General features: G+C 47.8%; 11 protein-coding genes across 11 annotated transcripts; 5 read left to right on the top strand and 6 right to left on the bottom strand.

Annotated features, from left to right (window-relative positions):
• Window positions 1-429: 429 nt before the first annotated feature.
• Window positions 430-1,627, top strand: SERLADRAFT_387838 (uncharacterized protein; the record flags this gene model as incomplete). The annotated part of the gene is made up of 6 exons (XM_007317670.1): window positions 430-563; window positions 623-760; window positions 818-923; window positions 983-1,123; window positions 1,177-1,278; window positions 1,335-1,627. The coding sequence occupies 6 exons, from the start codon at window positions 481-483 to the stop codon at window positions 1,374-1,376; spliced, it is 612 nt and encodes a 203-aa protein (XP_007317732.1).
• Window positions 1,628-2,746: 1,119 nt separating this feature from the next.
• Window positions 2,747-4,674, bottom strand: SERLADRAFT_437341 (uncharacterized protein; the record flags this gene model as incomplete). The annotated part of the gene is made up of 4 exons (XM_007317671.1): window positions 2,747-3,632; window positions 3,686-4,431; window positions 4,493-4,529; window positions 4,592-4,674. 4 exons carry the CDS (start codon window positions 4,672-4,674, stop codon window positions 2,747-2,749), a joined length of 1,752 nt encoding a protein of 583 aa, XP_007317733.1.
• A 1,719-nt stretch (window positions 4,675-6,393) lies between these two features.
• Window positions 6,394-6,661, top strand: SERLADRAFT_387845 (uncharacterized protein; the record flags this gene model as incomplete). The annotated part of the gene is made up of 2 exons (XM_007317672.1): window positions 6,394-6,441; window positions 6,491-6,661. The coding sequence occupies 2 exons, from the start codon at window positions 6,394-6,396 to the stop codon at window positions 6,659-6,661; spliced, it is 219 nt and encodes a 72-aa protein (XP_007317734.1).
• A 3,668-nt stretch (window positions 6,662-10,329) lies between these two features.
• Window positions 10,330-10,986, top strand: SERLADRAFT_466038 (uncharacterized protein; the record flags this gene model as incomplete). The annotated part of the gene is made up of 1 exon (XM_007317673.1): window positions 10,330-10,986. The coding sequence occupies one exon, from the start codon at window positions 10,634-10,636 to the stop codon at window positions 10,808-10,810; it is 177 nt and encodes a 58-aa protein (XP_007317735.1).
• Window positions 10,987-12,566: 1,580 nt separating this feature from the next.
• SERLADRAFT_437343 (uncharacterized protein) lies at window positions 12,567-14,645 on the bottom strand (the record flags this gene model as incomplete). Its single annotated transcript, XM_007317674.1, has 14 exons — window positions 12,567-12,703; window positions 12,769-12,894; window positions 12,951-12,957; window positions 13,009-13,027; window positions 13,080-13,139; window positions 13,196-13,245; window positions 13,300-13,410; window positions 13,469-13,480; window positions 13,541-13,589; window positions 13,640-13,803; window positions 13,859-13,880; window positions 13,934-14,048; window positions 14,108-14,273; window positions 14,322-14,645. 14 exons carry the CDS (start codon window positions 14,643-14,645, stop codon window positions 12,567-12,569), a joined length of 1,362 nt encoding a protein of 453 aa, XP_007317736.1.
• Window positions 14,646-15,142: 497 nt separating this feature from the next.
• Window positions 15,143-17,802, bottom strand: SERLADRAFT_466045 (uncharacterized protein; the record flags this gene model as incomplete). Its single annotated transcript, XM_007317675.1, has 7 exons — window positions 15,143-15,477; window positions 15,534-16,178; window positions 16,238-16,439; window positions 16,503-16,697; window positions 16,755-16,933; window positions 16,989-17,223; window positions 17,281-17,802. The coding sequence occupies 7 exons, from the start codon at window positions 17,454-17,456 to the stop codon at window positions 15,364-15,366; spliced, it is 1,746 nt and encodes a 581-aa protein (XP_007317737.1).
• Window positions 17,803-17,946: 144 nt separating this feature from the next.
• On the top strand, window positions 17,947-19,011 carry SERLADRAFT_369015 (uncharacterized protein; the record flags this gene model as incomplete). Its single annotated transcript, XM_007317676.1, has 7 exons — window positions 17,947-18,088; window positions 18,146-18,259; window positions 18,316-18,411; window positions 18,463-18,525; window positions 18,580-18,684; window positions 18,712-18,769; window positions 18,819-19,011. 7 exons carry the CDS (start codon window positions 17,947-17,949, stop codon window positions 19,009-19,011), a joined length of 771 nt encoding a protein of 256 aa, XP_007317738.1.
• A 43-nt stretch (window positions 19,012-19,054) lies between these two features.
• SERLADRAFT_387862 (uncharacterized protein) lies at window positions 19,055-19,840 on the bottom strand (the record flags this gene model as incomplete). The annotated part of the gene is made up of 3 exons (XM_007317677.1): window positions 19,055-19,368; window positions 19,523-19,662; window positions 19,723-19,840. The coding sequence occupies 3 exons, from the start codon at window positions 19,768-19,770 to the stop codon at window positions 19,155-19,157; spliced, it is 402 nt and encodes a 133-aa protein (XP_007317739.1).
• A 2,049-nt stretch (window positions 19,841-21,889) lies between these two features.
• SERLADRAFT_387863 (uncharacterized protein) lies at window positions 21,890-22,436 on the bottom strand (the record flags this gene model as incomplete). The annotated part of the gene is made up of 2 exons (XM_007317678.1): window positions 21,890-22,076; window positions 22,128-22,436. Coding segments are annotated over 2 exons (321 nt in total), but the record flags the coding sequence as incomplete, so codon positions are not given.
• A 2,118-nt stretch (window positions 22,437-24,554) lies between these two features.
• Window positions 24,555-25,331, bottom strand: SERLADRAFT_466054 (uncharacterized protein; the record flags this gene model as incomplete). Its single annotated transcript, XM_007317679.1, has 1 exon — window positions 24,555-25,331. The coding sequence occupies one exon, from the start codon at window positions 25,251-25,253 to the stop codon at window positions 24,945-24,947; it is 309 nt and encodes a 102-aa protein (XP_007317741.1).
• Window positions 25,332-26,071: 740 nt separating this feature from the next.
• On the top strand, window positions 26,072-27,358 carry SERLADRAFT_466059 (uncharacterized protein; the record flags this gene model as incomplete). Its single annotated transcript, XM_007317680.1, has 5 exons — window positions 26,072-26,295; window positions 26,350-26,434; window positions 26,484-26,534; window positions 26,588-26,978; window positions 27,040-27,358. 4 exons carry the CDS (start codon window positions 26,184-26,186, stop codon window positions 26,913-26,915), a joined length of 576 nt encoding a protein of 191 aa, XP_007317742.1.
• Window positions 27,359-27,755: the final 397 nt, after the last annotated feature.

Here is a 27,755-nt window from a genome sequence, read left to right on the forward strand (position 1 = left end):
AGAAGCCCATATTAAAATACGGCTAGCTTCTTAAATTTCTTGAACCTTCAAAACCTGACAATCCTGAAATGAAATACCTCAAGTAAGAATGAAGCCCACTTCACGCACAGCACACTGCAACCCCGTCGATCGCGGCCTCGAGTCAGCGTTTATGGTATTGCTTCCCGGACGAAGGAAATGTGGTGGTGACCATAATGAACTCAAGATCATTAAAGTGGTGATGAAACTTTTAGCGGTCAACAATATGTCCTTTGACGTTACTGTTGGATATGGCGCATATAGCCTGTGAGGCACCGGTGACTCGGAATTCAGTATCGGTCCCGGACCGAAAAGGGCAACAAAGGGATGAGCTGTACAGTTCACGGGAATAGCCGGACAGAGACCGAACCTTGTTTTCTATACTAACAAAGCCAAATACGTGCGCTCGCTGTCGCGGAAAGGTATTCATTCGCTCGCATCAAGTTCCTCAAGCACCTCAAAATGGCCACGGTCACCACTCTCCCAAAGGACGTGTCAAAACTTGGACAGGAAATCAAGCTGTTCGGAAAGTGGGACACCCAGGAGTGCGTGAAGCTGTCGATGCTTACCGGCTGTATTGACATAATATGCCCTTGGTTTGTAGTGTTGAAGTCAAGGATATATCTTTGACAGACTATATCCAAGTCCGTCATGCAGTCTACCTGCCCCACACCGCTGGCCGTTACGCCAAAAAGCAATTCAAGAAGGCCCAGATGCCTATCGTCGAGCGTTTGGTAGACAGGTTTGTAATACCCGCAAGATCACTGTCTTGGTAACTTATTGGAACACGCCCTTGTAGCTTGATGATGAAGGGTCGTAACAACGGAAAGAAGTTGATGGCCGTTCGCATTGTCGCACACGCATTCGAAATCATCCACTTGCTCACTGACCAGAACCCTATCCAAGTGAGTGCAAATACACCCCTTTCCTAAACTCAAAGCTGACTTGATCTACCATTCCCTAGGTTCTCGTCGATGCCATCGTCAACACGGGTCCCCGAGAAGATTCTACTCGTATCGGTTCGCAGGGTACGGTCCGGCGTCAAGCTGTTGATGTCTCCCCACTAAGAAGGGTTAATCAATCGATCGCTCTTCTTACCACCGGTGTATGTTTATCTCCTCGTGATTGCCTTTATACACCAACTCAACTTGAAACTAGACACGTGAATCTGCATTCCGCAACGTGAAATCCATTGCTGAGTGTCTGGCTGATGAACTCATTAACGCCGCTAAGGGTTCCTCAAACTCTTACGCTATTAAGGTTAGTATATTGTTTGGTTTTTTGATGTTATATTGTTTACTGACTACGTTTTATAGAAAAAGGACGAGCTCGAGCGTGTGGCCAAGTCCAATCGGTGAAAACCGTACCCGTTGGGGTCGGGCAGGGGCGATACATATGGCTATTATGGGTTCTCTGGATATAAATTCATTCTGCTCGCATTTCCATCCCACCTTCATGACCAATCCATGCCATCATGCTTTGCCTCGATATATATTATGCTTCACCCATCGTTTTGCCTTGCATCATCTGCTATGTGCCAATCGTGATATAAGTTATACGCCGTGTAGTGTTTCTTGGGAACAGTAAAAGAGCGCCATCGCACGTTCACAGGACAGTGTTCAGTGTGTTGGTAGTAAGTTCTACATGTTAGGCACTAACTGGAACATTACTGGTGTGAGCGCCGTCTACGGTAGATGTGTCAGCCTGGGCCAAACCTTCCATATACGCCCTCCATTCTACAACTTACAAATAGTTTCAGCTGCCTAAAACGACGAGAAAAGCGGATACATATCTGCTTCCATACAAACTCTGGGTATGTGTGGTGGAAGACCCGAAGATCAGGCGAAGAACTGTAAACCCGATGCAGTACGTATCCACGGAGAACAGGTATACATTAGGAATACGATAATCATACACGTACATAGCAGTCTCGGTCTCAGGAGGGGAATGCTTCTAGGGGGGAAAGGAGCTGATGAGGCTACGTTGGATACTTAAGCTGCAATGGATGTGAACTCCAAGGAGTTAGGTAAAGAAGTACAGCGGGGAGAGCCAAGGTCCAATCTAAGGGGGCCCTGTGACTACATAAATAGTTTACGTAGATTCCATTCTCCAGAAAGATGACATGCAGACGAAAGTGGTACTAGACAAATAATGGAATCCTGAAGGGCTTTAATGGAAGAGATATCATGGAGAAATATCAAACCGAAGACAAAAAATAATAGAGAAGGCCAACAAAAGCTGGGTAATAGTTTTGGAATAGTGGAAGGAAGGATCAGCTTAGAACAATTGGGGTGAATGCGTGAGATTCAACCAGTAGATTACACGGGCTTTTCTTCGCCCATGGCAATACACGCACACAAGTGTGCAGCGAGTGAGCAGCGGCCTTCGCATCTCCCGATAATATCCACGGGTACGCGAATGAAGACCGACCAACAAATTCTTCGAAGATGGTGATCAATATATAGTAAGCATCGCGAAGTAATAGGAGGAAACCAAATGGCGGTTTTCGTTGGTGTATTTGTGTCGAGCGTAATCCTGTGGCCTGTTTAATCGCCCTATGTCTTCCAGAAATATTTTATTTATTCCCCAATCCAAAAAAATCCAGTCCGTTCCAGAAATGGCGACCATGCGTCCAGCAGGGCGTGTAAGGAGTAATGAGACCTCTGTAGTTGGTCTTTTGTGGTCATTGCAAATCAAATATCAGTTTCTCTCTCTTGTGCAAAGTTTGCTACCGTTGAACAAGAGCAGGGGCAGGTATCGGTCCTGGGACTTGAGGTACAGTAATTGCAGGAGTCCCAGCAGCAGATTCTGCGGGTTTATCCTCAGCCTCGGCACCTTGTTCTTCGGGCTTCGGCTTCGGCACGACGCCTTCAAGACCTCTGTAACCAATGTCTCGACCAAATTCCTTGATCATAGCTTTTCCCATCAGGCATACCCATCCAATTCCTTCACCTGTAATGCACTGGCCTGGCCAAAATAACTCGCCCTCTTCGTCCTCGATATCGGGTTCGTGTTCTTCATGAGCGGCAAGGCTTGTTCCCATCATGCGCGCGAATGTAGCAGGATAGTGCCTGGCCATTGTGGGCAAGTTAAGGACGCGCTGGCATTGCTCCATACAATACGCAGCAGCAACAATACCACCCGACTGCTCCTTTAATCCAAAGGTAAAGACTGGTCCAAAAGTGGTAGTTGCTTTGGCTGCAGCCGCTACCATTTCAGGAGTTGGAGGGCTTCCGTCAGCACAGTTGGGAAGTTGAGGCAACAAGTGGGCGGGAAGAGCCAGCGGACCAGTGTATACCGGACGAGGGGGAACACTAGGATTGCCAGTATTGCTTGCCGTGCTGGGTGTGCCACTTGCTCGATTGTTAATGGGAGTCGAGTTTGCACTATTTGATGGAGCGATGCTTGCAGGTGACGGCAGCATCGGAGGAGTCGGCTGGGAACCGAGCGGAAGCTGACCTGGCGTTACTGTAGAAGGGCTTATCTCTACTTCTTTAGCAAGCGTAGCCATTTCGGCTCTCATTTTGGACCATACACGATCCATTTCAGGATCTATGGTCAATTTCGCAGCGTATTGGAACTTGCGCCCATGAATAAAACCTTCGATCATCCAGCTGCGTATCATGACATTTAGTACCACCACGAAGACGATAAGGAAGGAACCGACATTAATCCCAGAAGCGCCTTTTCGCGATCACCAATAGTGTCCTCAGCCATCCACTTATGTTTGCACCAACCCAAAAAGGCCTCAATGGTAGCCCATGTCTCCCTGAAACACGACCTGCGGCTATAATCTCTACTCCAGATAGAGTAGGTAAAGCATACAAGTGCATCTGCCAGCTCAAGTCTGGCAATCAGACCGCCGTACTTATGATAAGGAGAATTAGGAGGAGGCGGATTTGCTAGTGGGCGGTACTCCTTATGAGTTGCAGGATAGGTGGACCAGAATCGAGCGTCGCCAGAATACTTAAGCATACGACCGTACTGGTGGTACTTATCATGGATTTCATCGAATACGCTGTTTGGTGGTCGACCACGTCTTGGTCGACGTATAGGTACAAGTGTCGAGAGGACGGTAGATACTGATACTGTCCCACGGGACGAAGAAGTTGTAGTAGCTGTCGTCTCCTCTCGTAGTTCACCGTCCTCTGATGGCTCAGAGCGCAAGTTATAATTGGGAACTGGATTGGGAGACCGGATACGTTGAGGCGGTTGATGGTGATAATGATGGTGATGGTGGAATTGAGGAGGCTTGTCAGGGAGAGTTGTGACCCGCGCACGTTTGCTCTGAGTGGGATCCTGTGCAGAGTCCAACTTGCGTTTGGAAGCGTGTGGGGCGGGGGAGTTTGACCGGGACGAAGGAGGAGACGGGGGTAGTTCTGGCGGTAGTGGTGCTGACAGAGTACCAAGTATCTTCATACGAAAGAATAAAGTCAGACATCGTTAGGATTAACTATGTGAGATGTGTTTTGACCTCGAGACTTTTGAGAAGCTGTTCACGGGTCCATCTGCTGTAAGGCATGACGAAGGGTGAGAACTGAGAGCACGAGGTAAAAGTGAGACAAGCGCTTACCGTTTCTTCGCCTTTACGAGCGAGGAGGAGGAAGAGGAGAGCGTCGCCAGAGACGATGAGGAGGAGGACTGCTGGGCTGGCATTGGAGAAGATGATGGTGGGAGGAGAGAGGGCAGTGACCCAGCGTAACAATGGCAGGGTGAATTGTGTGGCCCGCTCGGCGGAAGCAGAAATGGACCAAATGGTAGTGCCTTGCCGGCGTCACAGCGCTTACAATTATGGGGAAACAGCCGTCACACAAAAATACATTACTTTTGTGTTTTATTTCCAATTCTTCCCAGTTATTCTGCACCTGCATTATTATTATTCTACCTGTATCTGCACCTGCAGGTCCACAGTCCTGAGTCCCGTCAATCCAGCCTCCTGCGGTTTTCTTGCAGAAGTGGTACTTAGCACGAGTGCACAGCTCCCCACATAACCAGTGTTTCCATAACTAGGGTACAAATATCCCGTACTGGTAGCATATTCCTGGAAGATCCTGAAACCGTTGCCACTAGTCCCAAACTCACAGCAAGCCAAGGTAACGAGTCACAGTACAACAGCGTCGGCGCAACGCACTCCTTATATGCATTCTGAGTACTAACCGCACGCGTAGTGTGGGTACACTTTTTCTGGATAGCTGCCAGCATATTTGGGACGCAGTCATTTCCGGAGATACACCATTCCACTGGTAAGGATAAATATTCCCTTTCCCTATGGGTTATAGCGCTACTATGACTCTTACAGTAAGTTCATGTCAGCTTTCCATCATTCTCCAGAAGGGCCTTATTGACCGGTCTGTTTACTGCTGTGATTGCCTCTGGTATATATATATTTAGGTATACGTAAGACCCATCCCTTTCTTGCGTTCTGACTGGATCTCGCTCCCATTCCCATTGAATTGTGGATATTGTCCTTGACTTAGCTCACACGAATGTTATAGGTGTCCAACAGAGCAGTACTATAATGTCTAACTTTGGGGGTTACAAATAAACGTTAATAAACAGCGACACATGTGCAGTCTCCTTTTAGCCGCACGTTTTGCGAGGTACATGCTGTTGGGTCAGGAACATCACCCGAGATGGACATGGTCCATATATAGATCTTATATATCCTCCGTCAATGTTTTCTCCTTACTGAATGGTGGACGGTCACTCGCCCCACCTAGATCATGCGCACCTGGCACCTCCTCGGTTTTCCGGTTTGTCAGATGGCCTACTACCATACGAATACAAGCATGTATCAAAGTACAGATGGTGAAACAACACAAGAGCGTTAGTATTGATCCAATGAATGTGTGTCACCTCAACTTGAGCTATCAATGACAATACAGCCTTGATCTAGGCGAGTCCGGGCACATAAATACCTGTTATGTCCAATAGGTTCGGCGATTTGCTAACCACCGATCGCTCCTTATCTCAGATGGCGCATACCCAATATTATCTCTATCAATAATAGTTATCATCATCCAGTTCCTGGATGTGACCAGCCCGTTGTCCAGTTGTCCAAGTTGACATTGCCAAATATCAACTGGGTCGCATGCATAACAGCTGGTAAATATACAGGTACTCCAAGGTACTGCCATGTACATGCCTTGGTACCTAGCCCAGCGGTTCGCAGCCTGCACCTCGGCTGAGGTGTCTCACTGATAAACCTTTGTTAATCGCCGTTGAGCTATTTGTGAACATTTGAATCGTTGATGTTGGAACTTGCCCGTTAATATCAGATATCCAAGAAAAACTCAAGCTTGAGGAATATGAATATTCCATAGGAGTGCTACTTGTCCATGTACACACATTTTAAAGCATCCGCTACCCGCGAAGATGAAAATGCCAGCAGTTCATGCGGTATATCACCGGGCTATCAGCGCTGTTAGTCGATGGGTCCACTATTGAACCACTTATTTACTTACTCTGTGAGCATTTTACTGGCAACAGCGAGTGTTTCACAACGATACACAGTCTGGCTTTTGAGATAGCGTCAATGTTTGTGTCAAGAAGGGTTAGCCACTGGCCGTGGCGAACGGTCGTAAGACACATCAATGACGGTCCGAGTCCGACATTAATCCTGCTCTTGGAAATGTGTTTGTAGTTCACGGTCCTCCCCGTGGATGCCTATATCGTAATCCCGGCTTGCATCCGATATCGCCGTGAACCGTAGCGTCTAGGAGGACGAAGACGATGGGTCTTGTGAGCGTATCAATCATGTCGTATCAGCGATCAGCCACACAGCTTGGATTCCTAGCTGAAATTCTCCTAGACTTCGTGGGATGAAGCCCAAAGACGTTCTCGCAAACTATGCAAATAGAAACTTTCCACGGGAGTTGAAGTAAATTTGGCAGCATATGGTTAGAGATAGGACATACTTACGTTTCAATACCCAATAAACGTGAGGACCGTTAACGCCACTATCCAAGGGGTGATAATGAGATAACGACTATCTTCAACTGACAGAACGAAGAAACTCACGGACCCATAATCAACGTCATATACCCCCCGTGGTCCCCCCAAAGCAGCTATAAAATATGCAAAAAGAAGATAAGTTAGAATACTGTGGACTTAGACTTCACCCACTAAGGGGGGTTACGGAACATGTAGTGTAGAATTGAATCCCGTTCTCTTGCATAAATACTCTTCGCCCCCGGTGGCATGCTTGGCGAGAAGTGAATGGCTTGCCATTTCCAGACGTATGGTTCGGGCTATTCAATATCCTACTATAGAAGCCGTCACATCTATGAAAGCGTGCATGGAAGTTTGACTAATCATCTTGCGGCCGCCTTGAAGCAACTGCCTGAAACCGTGAACCGTGAAGGCATGCGTAGATCACGTGTCTGTCTTCCTGATCTTATGTTCTCAAAGGAGACTGCTTCGGTTGACGTCAAAGTGGAGAAGTGCGTAAAATATGAACCCATGATGTAGGATAGAGGATGTGTGACGAAAAGCTCGTTGAATACCGACACATATTGAACATCGAGAAGAATGCTAAAGTGTCACCTACTACTTAACGCCTTTGTTCAATAAGTTAGACTAGTGATGACGGATGATCATACCTTCCTTCTATCATACGACTTCTCTGTACTTGCCGTACAGAACTTACAAAGATGCAATACTCGGGCGCGACATCGGGACCGATAACCCATAAACGCCATACACTAAAGCCAGCGTTTAACTAGACAGATAAGGCTTCTTTCCATTGCGATTTATTGAGCTGAAAGATTGACAGGCAAGATTTACGCAATGCATGTCAGTATTGGCAGTGATCCACGGATGAGAATATTGATTGGAAGCTCACAATAATAGGGATCATTTCCAGTAGTTTACATTACAACTTTCGTGGGGTGGTGGGGACGAGAGATGCAGAAACTAAGGATCAAGTTCTGCCACATGCAGCTGGGACAAAGGGGAAAAAGTAAAAAGTAACCACGACGCTTGAAGATCACGCATCACGTGCTGAGTCACATCGCGCCTTGTCACAGTCGCGTCTTTGATCGCCGATCCCTAATTGGTATTTCATCTGGAGAAGCAGACCAAAAGATAAGAGAGCACAGTCCAGGTGCGGAATTTGCATGATTGATTCAAGGCTCAATCATCCACGAGTTCTTGAGAAGATATCCGAAGTTATAGTTGGGCCATAATTTCACAACAGTACAATCATATCTTGCCTCGGCAAAACCTTAGTCGCGCTGCAGCGAATGATATCTTGGTTTATTTTAGAACGCACAAACGGACAAGTTACACGAACCCACAGTAGTGAAACACATTGGTTGAACAAATCCAAAGCAAAGCAGATAGCAAAGCGAGTAACACCCACGAACGTGTCAGAACAGGGGTAAAAGGGATATTTAAGAGTAATGAAACAGAATTACAGGTCAAGAAAGGCGTACAACTCAAGTGGAACGAGGGAAAAGATAATCGGGAATACACAAGACAGAAGTCAAAAAAAGACAATATATCAGCCCATGAACCGAGAGGCTCTCCGCGGGCAGTAGTAACACAGAATTCCTGTTGTAATCAAGAAAGCTATGTCCACACATCACCAACATTTAGTTTCCATAAACATACACATAAGAAAACAAGAGAAAATACAAAAAAAGAAAAAAAAAAGAGAAAACTATCGTCTCCTCGGTCTTGCTTTAGGCCTCGTGCGAGACTTTGCTCCGGCCGTCTTCTCGTTATCAGCCTCTGGCTTGGCTTTGTTATGGAAAGTGCCTTTGGATGTAGTCGTGCGAGCTGGGGGCAACTTTTTGGCCGAAGAAGGTTTGTTACGGGCAGGGGCTTTGCGTGAACGCGTACGAGTTCGCGTGGCGGTCTTCTGCTTTACTTCTTCCTCTTGTTCCATCTCCTCATCCTCTGGATCACTCATATCTTCATTTACACTACCCGATTCTGGTAGTTCTGCTTTCTTTACTCCAGCTTCATCACAGATACTAACGGCCGTACTTGAACCTGATCCCAATCCTGTAGATAGGGACGCAGAGGATGAGGACCGTCCTCGATTTGCTACTGGAATCGAAGGACTTGAGCGAGTAGGTGATTGTTCTGATCGGATGGACGCTGCATTGAGAGTAGAAGTGGCCGATAGCCCGCTCGGCGACGCCTCTCCGTCTGCTTCTTTCTTTCTCTTTTCCTTCTCCTTCTGTCGAAGGCTGCTACGAACTTGTGGTACATCCTCCTCTTGTTCTCCTCCCACAGCGACCACTTGTGGCTGACTCTGTTTGTCATCAGCGCCGTCCTCATCGGGGATGGAGGCGGACCCGGTGAGCACGGGAGACTCGATCAACGACCGTTTTTTACGTTGTGCAGGCACAGCCTGATTTTGAGAGCTGTCGTTGCTGTCGACACCAATACCAATGGTCTCCGGCATTACCGGCACCGTCGTTTGACTCGCGGCACCAGTGCTAGTGGTCGCAGAAGCAACAGTCCGACGTGTCTTCGCGCGCTTCTTTGGAGATGGCCGTTCTTCTTCACGCTCGACATCGCTGTCGCTGTCAGCTAGCGCTTGTGGCAGTGGCTGAGCTTTGCGTTTGCGGAGGTTCATCCGGGTTTCGTTTGTGTCTTGTGGTGGAACATACCACGAGAGCTCGGTGAGGGCGCCTGCATACGCATGTTGCATGCTGGCGAGGATCCAGAGGTTCTCCGGCATTGCGATCCAGCCGATGGGAGAGCGAATGGGCGGTGGTTTTGTATCTGAGAATAGTTTGTCAGTGTACGAACCAAGCGTTTCAACAAGGTATAATAGAACGTAATGGGCGAATGAGGAAGTAGCTTCCATAAAGGCAAAAAACGAAATACTTCGCGCTGCAATACAGCATGTGAAGGGATCCGAAGACATACCTAAGAGCTCCTGCACAACATGTGCTGTGATTCTCTTCTTGTCTTTGCTCCAAAAGACCCAATGTGCTGGATGCAGTGGGCGGTAGAATACAGCGAGCGCCGCTAATGCGAAGACACGCTTGTCTGCTGGGGGCGGGTGATGGAGAGGTTCTTCTAGCGTTGATGCCAGGAAGTGTCGAACAGGAGGGAAGGACACTGTGAGGCCCCCATCAGCAAGGACGCCTGGGGCGACTTCTGGTGGGCGGAGCGCATCTAGATGAGCGTACGAAGAAGGTGGAGGAGATGAGGGAGCAGAAGAAAGGATAGAGAGAGGGTCATAACGAGGAGAAACAGGCTTTGGAGGATGTAGAGGAGGAGTTGCGCTGCGAGCTGGCTGGGTTTCTGGGCGTTCGAAGGAGAGAGGGAAACGGGAGGTTGAGGGCGTGGGCCATTCGAAGGCGGGTGGGTCGCGGGGATAAAGATCGCTGGATGACATTGGATGGGAGGTGGAAAGTGGGCCAAGGATGTTATCGTCTGGCATCGAATGAGCTAGGAGCACTGGGCTAATCGATGAGTGCGTTGCGGTAGCAGTGGCGATGGAGGACAAAGCTCTGTGGGTGGAGTGAAATGTGCGGGCTGGATCTGAGAACGGGCTGGGGAAGATGGTGGTGGAGGATAAAGATGTATTGTCGCGTTATAAGACTGTAGCGGGATATGAACGATGGCGGGCAGATAAAAGGGTGGTTGTGAGATGTACAAAGGCAGGTCGGACTGTGGACGTTTACAAGTAGTAGCAGCTGAGGCGAGGCAGGGCATGCCCACTGCTGTTTCCCTTTTCGGCCCAACACGTGGAAGACATTCCTCGAATTTAGACATAAAAGAAAACACACCACCTGCACTGCATCGTCACAAAAGGGCAGCATCATGACAATTGCAGATTTTACATCTCCCACACGTCGCGTCCTTCGCTTTACTACCAACTGTCGTCGTCGTCGTCGCCGTCGAGCAGGCCAAAGACAATGAGTGGGACCTGTCCAACCAGCCAATCGGGGTCGCTTAGCCTCGAGAATCTAATCTCATCTCATCGGAGATCGGGCGTCCCGTCACTCTAAATCACCGGACCGGTCATCTGCCACAGAAATATGATACATGATATACACGATAGAGCAAAGAGACAGCAAGGGGACAGAGTCTGTCTTGCATATTACAGCAAGGCATCATCCAAGCGCTGCATTAAACGATCACTACCAACATCATCCAGCGACTACAGCGTGCTCTACCACCGCATATCGTGCGATCTAAATCACACGACCATAATCAATGGTTCTTTGGAGAAAACTCTCGTCAAACACGCTGCTGCATGAACGCAGACATCATCGCTTGCCCATCTGGGTCCAATCGTGATCGCTATCGCCCACGGCATGTCCACCATCGGCGCGAAAAATCCGTAGGCAGCCATACGCGATATCAAAACATATACTCTCCATCTCCTTTGTACAATCAATAATAAGGATATGGGTCAGGAGGACGCATTCCCTCGGACCTCCTCCAATGTTCTGTATCCAGCGTTGGCTGTGGTGTCACGACAAGGGCACGCATAACAAGCATTTCATCAATCACCGGCGGATGTGCATATGCAGGGAGCATAGGTATGGGGAGTGGTGTCTGCAATGAGACGCAGGATATGGCACAGGTTTGCACATATCATCAAAGATCGAGTCAATGTGTCGGATATTGTTGAGAGCTGCTTGAGTAGAATGAAAGGTAAAAAAGGCGCGTGTAGCTCACCAAAACCTGTTCCAAATAACCTATCACATACACAATGTTCTTCCGCTCGCGGACCCATCGCCCAGACGTTTGTGGGTCAATGCAAAGAGATACATCGACTAGCAATGCTTTCTCTTGATCATGGAGGAGCACCAAGGCCGTTTGCGGGTCATAAGAAAGCATCCTATAAAACAAGAAAATCAGAGACGAAGATCCTGCCGAGAATAGGAAAGCACAAACCGGCCTGCAATTCGCAGTTTACGCCCAATGTCATCGGCCTGGAGCGATCCTATAGTAGCCCGCATTGCAGATTCCGTTTGCTGAGGCATGTGCGGGACTGACTTCCGTTAAGTAGCTCTTCCAGTACAAACGTTTTAGAGATGTGTTTGATGCAATTCAGACCGCAATACAACAGTTGAGGTCTAATTCGGATATGCAATTTCGAGTCAATGTAAACCTGTGCATGAACACAAATATTCAATATCGTAGATGCAACCCCCTGCGTAAGGCGATGTGTAAATGCAGGTGAAATAATACAGTAGTGCCTGTAAGATCACTGCAATGATTGCCAGTATTGCAGAGTTAGTCTCTCGGTGGACCATATGACTCATAAAGCAACATACGTGGGGTAATATGTGGCGATGTTGAACGAGTTAGTTTTCAAGATTATACACCGAAACTATAGATCTCCACCGAACACTTGAATCGAAACTTGGGTGGATAAAAGTCACTGTAGATGATAAAAGTCGAGAACAAGAACTGCTTGCCGCGGCAAGTCCCACAACAAGCCGGCGGCACACAGTCCGAAACCCCACCCCCCAGCAACTGGGATGTACATCTAGTACGTCAGAAACGTGAAATAGTTTACAATGATAACATGTTAAATGCGAGTGTATTAGTGCACAAAAAACAGCTCATCACCCCACCGCTTTGGCGTGCATCCTCCCTTTGTGCCATGCTCTAAGTTCCTGTCTGCGGACAAACCAAGTAAATAGCGGTAGCGTCATGCACGAGACGAGGATCCAAGCAAACTGAACACCAAAATTCAAGCCGACTAAGATATGATGGAATGTGTGAGTAAAGGATTAGATCATAACAAGGAACCGAGATAATACCGACTTTGGTTCTGTGTGCTGAAAATGATTGTTCTGGCAGTGCGCGAAACATTGTAGAATGGCATGGCGTAACCATATCGGAATATACCAGGAAGAAGTGATATGGGATAAAATACAACAGCAACGTTCGCTGCAGATGTGTTCAGTTTTGTTTAGACTCTGTCATGGCTTGCAGGAGCGACTTACAGATTAACTATAGAACCAAAAAGAAAGGGAGTAACTTCAAACTCAGAATCGTGAGTACGGCTTCTAGAGCTAGACCCCTAAGACAATGAGGTCAAAAAAGCAATTTGGACGTAGTTCGCTTGCCCTTACAAGGCTATCATGGCACACCACGACATCATCCAGTAGATAACGAAACCAGCGCGCCCGAACCTTACCAAGGGAACATCAGTAATGGTGTGATCAGGCCCGCGAAATGACACACAGACCTGCGATTGAATGGCACTTCAAAAGCCAAGCTCAGAAGCGAATACATCAACTGTGGAAAGAAGTAAATGAGCTTGTGAAGTTCCCCGAGTATTCAATTACATACAGAAACAAAAAAGTACATGGTGATGGGAGTGAATATTCGAACCAAGATCAGTGATCTCAGTTTCAGGCGACGTGCAAGACCCGATTCAACGCGGGCAGCTAAAAGTTGATTCTAGAGGAATAACGAGAGTTACAGAATCAGTTGTAACGATATCGTAACAAACTCTTACTGTCATTATGAACTGCAATTGTCAGATAGCAAAATGTCAGTATCTTCACCATCCACATGACAAGTGACCTACTGCAAGAATTAGCAAGTAAATCAGGCCAACGTAATCGACTGCAGCAGCACTGCAAACATAATTCAGTATTCAGATATTCAATCAAAGGAATATTCATACACTGGTACATCGAATGGTCGGATGTTATTGAGAGTATAATAGAATGGCAGTGTCACCACACTAGGTGCAGACATCAGCAAAGCCGCTATGTCTGATCTGTTACCCAGCCCTGCAGCGTATTGGAGTGCAAATTGCTGTGAAGCAAGTTGAAGTGGTGGATTGATCTTGAATGCGAAAGTAAATGTGAGATTCAGACTTCATGTGGAACGTGCACCGTACCATTTCGATGATCACATCGCGACTAAAGAGTGTGATTTGTATGAGCATATGGTGTCAGAACACATATAAGCTTACTATGCATTTTCATTGCGTGCTTCGCTAGCGAATGCTGTGACCGCCAGGGACCCATTATAGGCACCATTCTTCGCGGCTACTGCAGCATTGAGATTGGCGGAGGCTGAGGGATTTACTGCATGTACAAGGCAGATGGTCATTCAATAATACGTGGAAAGAGAAAAAAGTCTTTACTAGAGATAGCTGCCCAGCACCTTTCATCAAGGATAGCTGAAACTAAATCCGGAGGTCCGTTGGGAAATTGATTGGCAGGAACAGTTACCCACGACATCTGGTCACTCCCACTAATATTTTGAAATGCCAGAACGACGGCTTGACCTATTTGCCCACCATCAAAATCCTAGTCCTATTGATAAATGCGACTATGACACTAAGTAAAACCACTCACCACCACCCACCCAGTCAGGGACCCGACATGACTGTCGATACGTCCCAGTGCAGCCCAATACATTGGCAGCACTGTCCATACAAGACATATAACAACTCCCAGACCGAACATAAGGATCTTGAACCATTGGGCCCTTGCTCTTGAAGTGCCTTCGTCACTGTCGAAGAAACTATGTGAGAAAGGTTCATCGTCCAGGATATGACGCGGGGGTTGTTCAGGGGTAGCAGTAGGCCATGATGAGCCTTCAGATTTCTGAGCAGCGGTTCGTTCCGAGTCAGTTGTGGAATCGTCAGTAGTGGGTTCCTCAGGGGCAGGGGCAGGCATTTTGAGACGTCTAGTAAGGGGGGCAACACAAGAAGTATGCCGAAGTTTTGGGGCTAACGATTGGAAGCTGTAGTCAGCATGGGGCCCAGATAAACCTGACTCAAGTCTTAGGTAGCTCCAGCTATGATGCAAACCAGGCTTGGAGGTGATCGGAGCTAAAATTATACAATCATCATCTCCAATACCGTAGGTTCCATATTTTGTGCAGGGATTTTCAGTAATATACCGTGACAGACCTGTAGAGATACACGTGGTAGCAAGAGAATCTCGAGTGGCACCATCGGAGGGTTGAGATTCGTTTGTTGCTTTTGACTGCAAGGAACTTAATGTACTTGACCACAATGGAGAAACTGTCCGAATCAGTTCTATGTGGGTACAAACCAAAAAAGGCGACTTACCACGTGCATATATATGTTTGGATGGAATTTCGTATTTCTGTCGATTTCCATGTATTTGTCACAGGTGCTCAGCGTCTAGTCGTGATTGTAAATCTCAGATTTACAGGAAGCAAAAACAATAAATCATACAATCGATGGAGTAGAAACAAACAGCATGCAAATTGGTCCAGGACAGGTAGATATACAGGGATGCAAGGAAAAAAATACACCGTACCGTTAGTTAGTCTTTCTTAATATCATGTCTTCTCACAGCCTCGCCGAATATTTTATATGGTAGCCATGGCTGACCCAACACCATTGTGTCCCATTACGTAAAATCATTACGCACGCCCTCTTCTTGATTTTTTCGCTTTGGGTTCTTCAATCTCAACTGGCCGTTGGCAAATTGGACATCGCCCTGACACTTCGGTCAACCAAGGATCAATACATGGTTGCTGGATAAAGTGATTAGGAGGTATCTATCCACAAAAACTTCAGGGAGTGTGCTTACGTGGAAGACATGTCCACATGCCAGCAACCTCAATGGTGAGGGCCCTTCGCCTGCATCTTCCAAGTGCGGCATACTCGGCCTTTCTTCCTCTTCAATATTCTCTTCTGGAGCTTCTGGAACTCCTTGTGGGGTTTCTGCATCAGATTCTGGACGAACGGTTTCTTGGGGCTCTCCTTTGTGCTCATTATCGTCCTTGAGAGCACCCTCCGTTTTCTTCGGCTCCTCAAAGTCCATCAGGCAGATAGCACACACCGCGCGGTTCCCTTCCAGCCTGACGAATGGGTACTCTCCTTGCTCCCAGGAGTCTTCCCACGTCCTCGTCTTCCCTCCTAGAATCGAGTCTGATTTCTCAGTCTTCTGAGAACCCCCTTCTGCCTTCTTTTTCGGCAGCGACACTTTACGTAAAAACGCAAAACGTCTCTTCATGTTTCTTACAGCGGAGACTGGCTTTGGAGGATATGAATGGGCAGACTTCGGTATAGGTATGGGGCCGGGAAATGGATCATCTGGAGGTGGGGGGATGTATATCACTAGTGGGATGCGATCTACCAAGGATTTAGGAAGCTTTTTGACTTCAGGCTTGATATAATGAGGGTTTTGGAGTGGATGTCGTCCCAAGCAGAGTAAAGCGATGTTGTAAAATAACTAACCATCCCCATTATTAGATAGTCAATTGGCACAACACGGGCAAATGAAAAACGAACCAAGACCGTAGGCAGGACGATGAACACGAGAAGACCGAAGAAAAATACCTCGAGCACTGTGATATACATCGTGCACAGAATAGCGAACGTAAGCCACCAGACGTGTGGAGCCGATTGACGGCATGTATTGATAGAAGTATATTCGAGGATATGAGCAGTCAAAAACCAAGTTAGAGTGATGATAGAAGAAAAGAGCGACAATCTATGATAGAAGTCAAGATGATTATAATCAGCTATATCGTCTTCTGAATACATGAGTACGTGCCGAGCATAAAGATGAGAGTATGGAAGACTTTGCTCCTCATTGTTAGGTGAGGTGGATGATGGACCGGATGCTGGCGTAGTTATGTTAGTTCTATGTGCCTCGTGGTACCTTCGTCGATTAGCGCTGGCTTGTAGAGACGACCTATTGCTGTTAGTACCATCACGATTATTAGATTCAGTATCGTCACGACGACTACTACGCACGATAAGGATAAGCAAAAGGAAAAAAAAAATAACTGGGACATGACCTTACCTTGCACAAGCTCTACGCCAGCTCCAATAAGCCAGTATACATGACAGGGTGACCTTGAAGAGCCAGATACAATTCCAAGCTACAAGAGGCCGGCCACAAGCGTTGATCTCTTTGACGTCTGGGGAAGTTGGGCTTTTCAGATAAGAGGCGACTGCAAGTAAGACAATTGTGGCCACGATCTAATTATCACGTTGAGCGCCTGTTAATAATATAAAAGCAGTCGAGGGAGCAAACCTGCATAAAACCAAAACCAAGGTTCCACATAAAAGAGACAAGTGATTTCCGAGTCCTCGAGGAGCCAGGTCCATATCCAAAAAACGACTTTGCCCTGGAGTACCAAGACGTTGGGCGTTGTCGGTGCAGAGCAGAAGCAGAAGGTCCTGTAACTGCCGCGTGAGACTGGGCACTGGGCAACTCGGGTACAATTGGGATTGAAAATGTACGTTGCGTCCGAGGAGCAAGGGTCAAACTATAGAACAGCGTGATCAGCTATCGGGTTTTTGGCAGATGACAATGGATGCTCAACTCTTCAGGCGCTGTTGCTCGTATCCGTGGATCGAAGAGATGAGGACTGTGTTCTGAGCGGCGATGATCTATCGAGATACGAGCCCTGGCGGGGCGAAGTAGCTCTCGAGGTGGGAGATCGCCCGTTGACTGGGTCCTTCTAAGGGCTTGGGTATCATACGTGAGCGCCTCAGCCATGGTGGTCGTGACAGACGAAGAATCCAAACTGGAAGCAGTGCCCCGTCGATGGGCTCCGCTTTGACACGTGTGTGGGTTCAGGCCAAGTGGTTGAAAGCCGAGGAAGTCGGTCCTAAATGAAGGTACGGCGCCTCGACGTATCCAGTGAGAAAACCAGCTCTCGTTCAGGGGAAAGGTGGCGAGAGGCAACGAAATCTCAAGGGACACGGGTGCTCTAATAGCTGGAGCAACTGCAGCTAATATTCTTTGAGCTGTCTGCCAGTTGTGCACAATGATAGGGCTGTGTCTAATGCTGCGGTCAATGCGGCATCGACTGGGATGGTCTGACGCAACCAGCGAGCGCTTCAAGTGGCTTGCGTGCACCAATCCGCATGCCGTCACGCCGTCCGTCTGCGAATGGCTATTCGCCGGACGGGCACAAGAAGCCAGCTGCCTCTCAGTCTCTCCAGCTTTCATCTTAGATCACTTACTGCAGTCATAGACCATATTAATGACAATTAGGCTCGTTACCTTCGACGCCCTGCACACGCTCTTGACACCGCGTTCACCAATATATGCTCAATATTCGGACACATTTGCTCCATACATTGGCGTCCTCAATCCACACTCTCTAAAGCTGTCCTTCAAGGCTGGTAGGTGACGTTCCGTGTTTTTCAATTCATTGTTTGAAGACCACCATCGAAACGTAGCCTTGAAACACGTACAGAGCACTAACCCTGTGTACCAAGGAGACGACGGTGTCCGAGGATGGTGGACTGATGTCATTAGACGCACGGCTGTCGGTGCTGGGGCAGATGCACAAGGTAATCTAAGAATGGGAGACATCTTTACCTCGTGCCAACATAATGTCCCTGTGTAGCCGTAGAGGATTCACTCCCTCACATCGTCCCAAGGCTTCTGTCTCGCTTCAGTTCCAAGGAAGGCTACAAACTATTCGATGATTCTCTTCCTGTACGTACGTTAACACATCTTCACCATTTTATTGCTCGCTAAACTTGGTGAGCAGTGCGCGAGCTGCATCGAATGAACATCCGCACGGCTTTGGTTAGCAATACTGATTGTCGTATGCGTATGTCTTTCTATGGCTGCTTCCACTTAACGCTCGTACTTGACGAAATTTTAGGTTCGGTGCTGGAAGATCTGGAAGTGCTCCCTTACTTGAATCCAGTCCTTCTTAGCGAAGAAACAGGGGTCGAGAAACCCGCTGCCGAAATATTCCTTCGAGCTTGTCAATCACCACACCAATCATTGGAAGGTAAAACAGAGGCAGTGAATGTCATAGACAGCGTGCATGTTGGAGATGAACTGGACTGGCAAGTAGCCGTAATTAAACATACTGTGCGGACGCTCATTTTTTGATAGCGATTATCACGGCGCCCGTGCTGCCAATATGCACGCGTTGTTGATTCGAAGGCCAGGTCCGGATGGAGAAGGGGAAAGGAAAGAGGAAGGAGAGAATCTGGACGGCGTGACTGTCATAGATGGTCTCTGGGGCGCAATCGAATGGATAAAGCGGAAAAATGCTGACAGGACAAAAATAAGTACAACAGGGTAGAGAGGGGCACTCCGCAGATCTTCGAGGGTGTGAGAGGGAAGATGCTAATAATGAGCTGCAATATAATACTGATCAGGATAGCTCCACCACATGAATATAACTGCCTCTACAGTCAGATAAATCCTCCACAATCTCGTAGACAGCTACTGGTTTTGCCAAGTGGGCATGGTCTCCTTGCTTTGTGGTATTCTGAGATACCCGTCACGTTCCACAGTCTTTTCTGGTGGTTTGACCACGTCTTCGACTTTTTCGCCCAGCTTGAGCATCGTCCATCGTATTACACGGGGGTCGCGTCGCATGATACCACCCAGCGTACGGAGCGTTCGTGGGGAGGTGTCAAAGTGCATCGTCCAGTAACTGGGAACATAAAGCACGGTGAGTAAGTAGATTCGAAAGACCAGGAAAGATAAACGAAGGGAATGTCGTCGTAGTCATTCTTGGGTTATAGTGTTGCTTTTCTGACATTCCCCAGGCGAAACAAGATATCCACGTATATAAGAACAATACTCACTCTCCGGTGTTGTAGTATTGTTGATGTCTTTGCATTCTTTGCGGCAGCGTCTGTGTACCCCAGTAGTTGATATTCCGGACCACGCCTCCTGCGTTCATGACATGCTTTGCTGACATTTGAACCAGATCCTTGATGTGTCTCTACATGTTTATTTATGATCAAAATGAAGAAAAAAACCGTAGACAAAACGCGACACGTACGTATTCTTTGTAGTGAGCAGTAATACAGAGCATTTGGTAGAACGGCATGTTAACACTGGTCTGCGTCTACAGTTCTCAATGGAAAAACCAAAATTTCGTTGGAAGTCGTTGTAGCACACTCAAACAGGACTTGCTGGAATTGAATTAGACCTGAGTAGGGACTTATTATCTCACGCCTGGTTACGTAAATGATTCAGCGTTTACATAAGAAACAAGTTCAATGTTCAGGGACTTTGAATTACAAGCACTAGCATAGATACAGGGGAGATGGATACTAAGACGAGTTATATTGTTTTATGAAGAATGCCGCAACTGTCAGCTGGAATTTGGTGATTTCGAAGAGGTGTCTCATCAATGAAGTAAATCATTCAAGTTTTGTAAAGACATCCATCTTCCTTTAATTCCTTTCACCAACCATCAATATGTTGATGACAAAATTTAGAGAATCTATTGTTAGTTTGAGATATCTGGTTACACACCTACTAAGTACGAGCTGCAACGCGAGGTCTCCCTCCATGATTGCGGGAGCCTTGCTTGGACTTCGTAAGTGTCAAACTCCCGAACCTGACATATGTAAGGGAATCACTATATATTACCGTCAGTTGCTCTGTATGGATGCTGCAACCACATCTGCGGCGTAACGACAGCCGTAAGTCTATGTATTTCCTGGAAGGTAGCGGAAACCTGATGAAAACCATATTCGAGAACTTTCGCCATGGCTTCCATAAACCTCTTGATATATCACGTAATATGGCGACCTTTGTCTATGTCTATACTACCGGGTGAGTGGGGATCGACACAGCCAATCCAAATTACTTACATGCTAAAGCCGACGATCAGTCACTGGTCGATACGCCAACTTGGTTGTAGTGAAGTAATTTCGCAGTCCTGTCGGCTGGAAATATAATGTGGGATGCGCTCCTCGCCGGAGAACCCGAGTGCACTGGACGAGAACAGAAATGGAACAACGGCTGAGAAATTTCGTCTTTGCAGCGTGACCTGGTATCCGATAACAGGTGTAATGCCGTATTTTTGACCAGACAGAAAAAACTATCGGAAGGAGTCAGGGGCCTCGCGCGGGCAGACGGCCCGTGAATAGACAAGTCAGTCACTGGACCAGTAAAGTAATGACAGTATCGTTTCATCATTTATGTGAATGAACTTACTGGGACGGATGAACGTATAACCCGGTCATTGACGGACGGCTGGATCAAAGGTCCTACTAGTATCGGTATCGTTCACCTTGCCATCCCTCCGTTTCACTCTTTTGAGAATGTCAGAAGTTTGCATGCATCGTCAAAATCGGCACCGAGATTGTACATTATCGGTTTAGTTTTGGAAACATAGTTCGATCATTTGCTAGTTGTTCCGAATGTGGGACGTCCATCATTCATTGTGCCAATGTACGAGTGATCGGAATCGAGGTAAGCCTTAGGACCGGGATCACTACTAGGCAATCACAGTGCATTTTTCTCCCCAGCGGCCCCGTGCATTGGCCGTAGGAGTTGACCAATTTTCGGTTGGATAAGCTGCCTTCTATTTTCGGCCGGTCAGTGCGAAATGGAAGGTTGATAATGGAATGCCTTCGCACCTACCGAACATGGACTCTTTAGACCAGAAGCTATGTGAATGACCAATGAACAGACTGGCGAAACCACCCAAGCCTTGGACTGGAAGGTCTAACACGGCTTCTGAACGAGCATTGACGATTAGACGCCGATGAACGGTTTAGTCAAGTTGTAGAAAGTCCGCCCGTTCGTGGGTAGTCGAGTTACTTTGGGTAGTCGAGTTACTTTGGCAATATTAATCCTTACCACATCATGCCCATATTGTACGACAGCCTGCGTCATCAGTCCGGATGGTACCAGTTTTCCTGATCCGTCTGTCAGAAAACTTGAAGACAGATGCGACGGCGACGAAACAAATTTACATCATCGGCAAGGTTTGTGGTTGTCGCAGTATCAGTCAAATTGAGAGGTCCATATGGGAGATACGGGAGATAGTTTCACGCGGCTTAATTATACTGGCCAAGCAGCTGGCATAAGATTTCATTAGTGCAAAACGGAGGAACAAGTCAATACAGGAGTCAGCCACTCCGATTTGATGCCGCGAGTATGGACCACGTGGCTGTCCGTCAATCTCCATGGTCCCGACGCCCTTACGCCATGGAACCAACCAAGCATAGCGATAAATTACGAGGCTGATTGTTGACCTGCTGACGGCTTACGGTACTACCTGTGTTCAAAATCTTCAATGGTCGCTTTTCGGCAGTGATCGTCGGCTGCGGTCCAGCTAGTGCGCTCAGACGAGCGAAAGGACCGAGAAGTGCGGCTGTCAAAGAGCAGTGGCCGCTAGTGAGTTCTACGCAATAACTCCGGGAATATCAGATCTAACGATGATCACAGTGGGATACAGAGAATGGTCTTGCTATCCGCGTCGAGGTCTGTTGCGTCTTGGTGGATTGCCGGACGGCATAGTCCGTGTTCAGAGATTGATTTGATGAGAAATGACAATTCCGAAAAGAAGCGTCGTGAGACATAGGATTACCTGGCACAACACTGCAGGTGGAGCGGTAACATAGTCGGTGGAGTCGAAGATACGAAAAATGCAGGAGATCTCTAACAGGCGGAGTTCAGACGTCGAATAGGGAGTGTACTGTCTAAGTAGGAACGGTGACAGCCAAATAAGCAGAAGAAGGTGCCTACAATTGCAATAACAGGACAAAAGATATGATTCGGCGGAAAAGAACAACGTATGGATATGGACAGTCGCGAGGTCGACATTGGAGGGGCGCAAAGATAACTGTAACCAAGAAGTTATCTCCGCGAGAAAACATGCCGCGGCTGGTAACATGGGGAGGATGGAGGGAGGAAGAGACGGGAAGTGGCGAGAGTGACCCTGGAAAGGGATGGGGTAGGTGAGATTCCGTAATAGGGGAGCCAACAGACTGACTAGCAGGGGTGGGGAAGAAAACCGAATTAGATCTGTCAAAAATGAAGGCTCGGGAATAATGAGATTGGGCCTTGGAGGCGTCTTCTTGTCCAAAACAGTCGCCGAAGCGTTGGCGAAATTGGAACCGAGATCCTCTTTTTAAGGCATGCTCGATATGCAGCGTCTTGTGCGACGAGCACCCGCATGGTCGCCTCGACACGCGACGATTCACGACTGCGACAGGAGCATCTGAGCTGACAGACGTCGTAAGGAACTCGCAACGCTCTTCGATACCAATTCAGTCATTGCCGCATCCAGTCTGCCCATGTACCACCAGCACATACCATGAAAAACTAATTCAAGCGGTCATCATCCTCTCAGCGCTTCCTTGAGTGTGTGCACAGCTTCTCCTCCATCCAGCATTGTTCCGTCCCGCCTGTGTGGATGCTTTGTTTTCTGCTGTCTGTGATACCAGCAGCGCCTTGTCCGTGCTGTGTCCTTCTGAGTCCTCCCGCTACGCCACCTGCCCACGTCCTGTATTTCCAGAGCTTCTCTTCCTTCTCTTTTCTCCTCTGCGCTGCAACATTGATATCGTCCTCCGTTCCTCACTAGCGATCACGGCTGCTTCGCAGTTCCTTGTATCCAGCTTCCGACGTAATTTTCGTGAATCCGACATTCTTCTTTTCTGCCTGAGATCTTTCTGTCGCAATTTACTTTCTCGTAGTTCCCAACACGTCAATTTGCGCCGTTAAATTAAACTTGCATCCCAACATTCCTCTTTCAATCGTCTTCTTATCCTCTCCGTCTTATATACACTCCTTGCAGCCGTATCTCTTCTACGACGCTCTTTCCCCTTGACTTTCCATGGCTCATTTTGAAGCCAGCTCTCCTCGTACCCCTGCACCCCGTCCCCATCCTCCTCGTCTACAGCACTCGCCGTCTTTGCCTAATCTATGGTAAGTTTGTCATCTTTCACGTGCTGGTTTATTCCGCTTACTCGCCGTTAATATTTTTATTATTTCAAGGCTTCCTCCCCGTGACGGCCCCATTCCACCCCACGTCTCCCGTTCCCCCACTGCCTCACACAGTTCCACATCCGACTTGCCCCGTTTTGGTCCTCTCGACCTTCCTTCCTCTCTTAAACCCACCACAAGGCAGCCTTCTCGCTTATCAAACGATCTTTCTCGCAAATCCCACAAGTCCCATTATCTCACCCCGCCTCTCACTCCCTCTTCCTCTCTCAAGAGCGACAGCACAGATCCTGAAGCAAACGATTCTCACGAAAAAATAGATGCCCAGAAAGACAAGGTGGCCACCAAAGCCGATCTACCTCAGGTCTCCCAAAGTCGATTTCTCATCGTAAATGTTTATTTTTCAGCATATATGCGCTATTATTTACACGTATCCTTGTAGCTTCGTAATGTCCCGCAAGACATACCCGAAGACGTCCTACGAACACTTCTCTCTGTTATCGCATCCTCTTGTGACACGACGGAGTACGCTTCTCAAGGGGAAGCGAACTTGCTCCGAAACCAGCCCACATCTACCGCCAACAATAGCGCTGCTGACCAGGTGATCCATAATTTTAACTTCTCTTACCGAGATAAATGCACTGTTATCCTCGAATTATACGATTACCGTAAAGCTAAGCGGATGAAGTCCCTCATCGAAGAGAGGCGAAACATCAGTGCAGTCGAAGGAAAAGGAAAGGACAAACAAAAAGTTGGAACGAAGAATAATCACGACAGCTGGGACGAGGATATTCACTGCGCGTTCTTAGCACCCCGCGAATTTGCAGAGGTAGGTTTAGCTTACATCAAACGCTATAAACTAGTGACGATTTGTCTATCTCTTCATCTACCCAGCTGATAGACAAATCAGGCTCGTCTTTCAAGCCGCTGTATGACAGCGACTTTTTGCTATCTGTTGGTGAGGTCGAGGCGGCTTCTGGGCGCGGGCGCACGGATGGTTTCGCTGTTGACAAACATCTTCCTAGTCTTACTAGAGTGAAAAGTATTTTATCGACCCACGGGGATCTGTGTCTATTCCGTTTCGTTCGTGGCGACGACCATCAACAGGTGTGTGACCTCTCCTTTTCTTTTACATCATCCTGGTTGTATAATTTGGAATATTTGCGGCTTCTGTATGTCCTGTACCCATTCTACCACATCATACTGCATATTTGTTGATATGCCGAGATTTGTAATTCCGTGCAGCACGGGCGCTTTCCGAGCATATATGTGGCTTAGCAAATGGCCAGAGCACACTTTGCTGATTTGGTGTCATTGTTTTTAAAACCGATGCCCTATGCTGATCACAGTGACTATTAGCTTTTCCTCATCGACTATTACGATATCCGGGCCACGCAGTCGGCCTGGAGCGACCTCGATAACCGAATTATTGACAATGTGAAGTTTTCCATGATCAACCGAGGCCGATTCGGGGAAGACTCCGCCAAAGACTTGGATGGCGAAGCTAAGAAGTCTCTTGAGGGACGTCACACCCGGGATGCGTCTCCCGCGGAAGCGAAGACCCCCGCCGCCGCCCGTTACGACGCTCCTAGCACAACGTCTACTAACAAAGACACGAACCATGTGCATTCTGCTGCAGACGTGCCAGAGGGATTGGATTTCCACGCAGAAACAGAATACCAACAAGCGGCAGTTGTTAGAAGCCGTAAGGGCACAACTAATACAGGTAATCGGAGGAATTTCGACGACACAGATAAAGTGTCGTCTTCCGTCTTTCGAGGTCTCGAGTCGACGTCTCAAGTTCCCTCTGCACTAAGAAGGCCGTCAGTTCCAGACACAGCACCTCGTATGGCGTATCCTGGCGGGCCTTCAGTGACTAGCAGGCGCAGCTCCAGCTATCATTATCCTGACGCCATGCAGAGGGGCCCCGTCGACGGGCGTCAGGGAGGATACTTCCACCCACATAATAATATGCATCTTCCTTCCAACAATGAATACCATGCAAGTTTCGAGGACCACAGTCAGATAGGCAGCGTCGAAGCACCAGAGGTGTCACCGATCACCGAACCATACCATGCGACTGCTAGTTATTACTATGAACGTCACCCGAGTGCAGCCATGGAGGCACCCCAGAGAGAAGGTGTGTGGTATTATGGTCCGGATGCATCGTCTGCTCAGGCACACCACCATCCTGCGATTGTCAACTTTCCGTTGGTCCCTTCCCCGGGTGGGGCGCAGATGTATTGGGATCCCTGGGCTTCTTGGATGCATCCTGACGCCATGTCCAACCATGGAGAGGAGTGGGGACCAGGCCTTCTCCAGCCTACCCATCACCATGGCTATCCTCAGCAGCCGATGTACAATTATCCATATCATGTCCCCCCACAGCATCCCACACCTGTGTATCCCCCACCCCCGCACAGCGTACCTTACTTCGTCCAGCCTCCGCGAGCTGAACCTCATTCTCGCAACCCTCCTGCTTCATCCTCTGCTGTCTCCGAGCGTAATCAGCTTGATATTCGAAGGCTTGAGAATGGGTCAGATACGCGTACGACAGTCATGGTGAAAAATATCCCAAATAAAATGACCGACAAGGAGTTGATTGCGTATATCGACAAAGTGTGTCATCGGAGGATCGACTTCTTGTATTTGAGGATGGATTTCCAGAACGGCATGTGTACCCCGAGCAATCTAGAATTGGTTATACTAAAGCTTGTTTATTTAGGCTGCAATGTTGGTTACGCGTTTGTGAACTTTATCACTGTCCAGGATTTAGAGCTCTTCGCAAAGTCAAGACTAGGTAAAAAATGGTGAGTCACAAGAATGTTCTTTACTTCGAGTCTAACGTGATGGGGGAAGGAACATGTATTCGAGCGAGAAAGTTCTCCACATGAGCTATGCCAATTATCAGTAAGTCTTTTTTAATGTGTGCTATCCAAAAAACGAACCGACGTATTCCCCAGGGGCAAGGAAGCTCTCGTTGAAAAATTCAAAAATTCTTGCATCATGGACGAGATAGAGGACTGGCGCCCGAAAATATTTTATTCCTCCGGACCAAACCAAGGCCTGCCGGAACCCTTCCCGAAGCCTACCCATATTCGGAGAAAAGAGCGTAGCTCGTATAATCGTGGCGCGTTATTCGTCCCGGGTATCCACTCTTCGTCAAGTCACCGCAAAGCATATCTTCACTCGAATTCTCCTCAGCAAAGAGCCCTGTCACAGCGTCCCCAGACTGATGGTGGCCACCGCCGCGGCGACTCGTACGACTACTACGACACAGCGGGAGGATGATGATGGAGAAGGGCGGAGTCGCTGATCGCTACTAGTCGTCCATTATTAGGTCTGTTTTCGTTGGTATGTCTGGTCCTCTTACCCTTATCCAAGTTGCTGATGCCGATGCGCTGTGGCCCTTTAGTATACTTCGAGCTCTTTCATACGATTTCTCGCTGCACTGCTCTCGCTTTGCCTTCCTGTACTCTTGCTTTCGATTGAACCCTGCCTGACCCCCATACTGATAGTATGTATAAGTATTATATCCTAGATGCTTAGCTGTTGTTAATTTTAGCATCACGCCTCCGACTTCCATCACCCTTTATGCATCACGGCTCCTTATGCAGAATTTCGTCGGCTATGTCCCCACTGCTTTGCATATTTTCCATAGTGCTGCTTCATTTGTATTCGATTTCGTGTTGATCCTTGATCCTCGCTATCCAATGCCATAAAAATAGTGTTTTAACAGTGCGTGTTGTTGGATAGAATGTTGTAAATTCAGCCATTGTGAATTTAATTACTTCTGTTCCGGTGTTGTGTCCCTTTTGTCATTCGTGGTCTCTTGTTAGTGGAGGTCAGCGCTTAAATCAAATGATATCGAATTTATACACCCTTGGCTTGCTATAGCTACAGGGTTATCCACCCGTTCCATAGCTATTGTTCTGATCAAGTCCTGATTGATATTCGATTGATTAGAAGTCTCCGCTTCGCGGTCTATCAAATGCAGACTTGAAATTCAGCAAACGTTTCACAATAGGATCAACGCTAGGCGGAAACATAACTGGACAGTGGAGCGAGGTGGCATAGCATCTGATACAGGATGCTCAGGCAATACTGAGATCAGATTAACGTACTTTTACA

The sequence above is a fragment of the Serpula lacrymans genome (genome assembly GCF_000218685.1).
Source record: "Serpula lacrymans var. lacrymans S7.9 unplaced genomic scaffold SERLAscaffold_6, whole genome shotgun sequence".
Classification (NCBI taxonomy): domain Eukaryota; kingdom Fungi; phylum Basidiomycota; class Agaricomycetes; order Boletales; family Serpulaceae; genus Serpula; species Serpula lacrymans.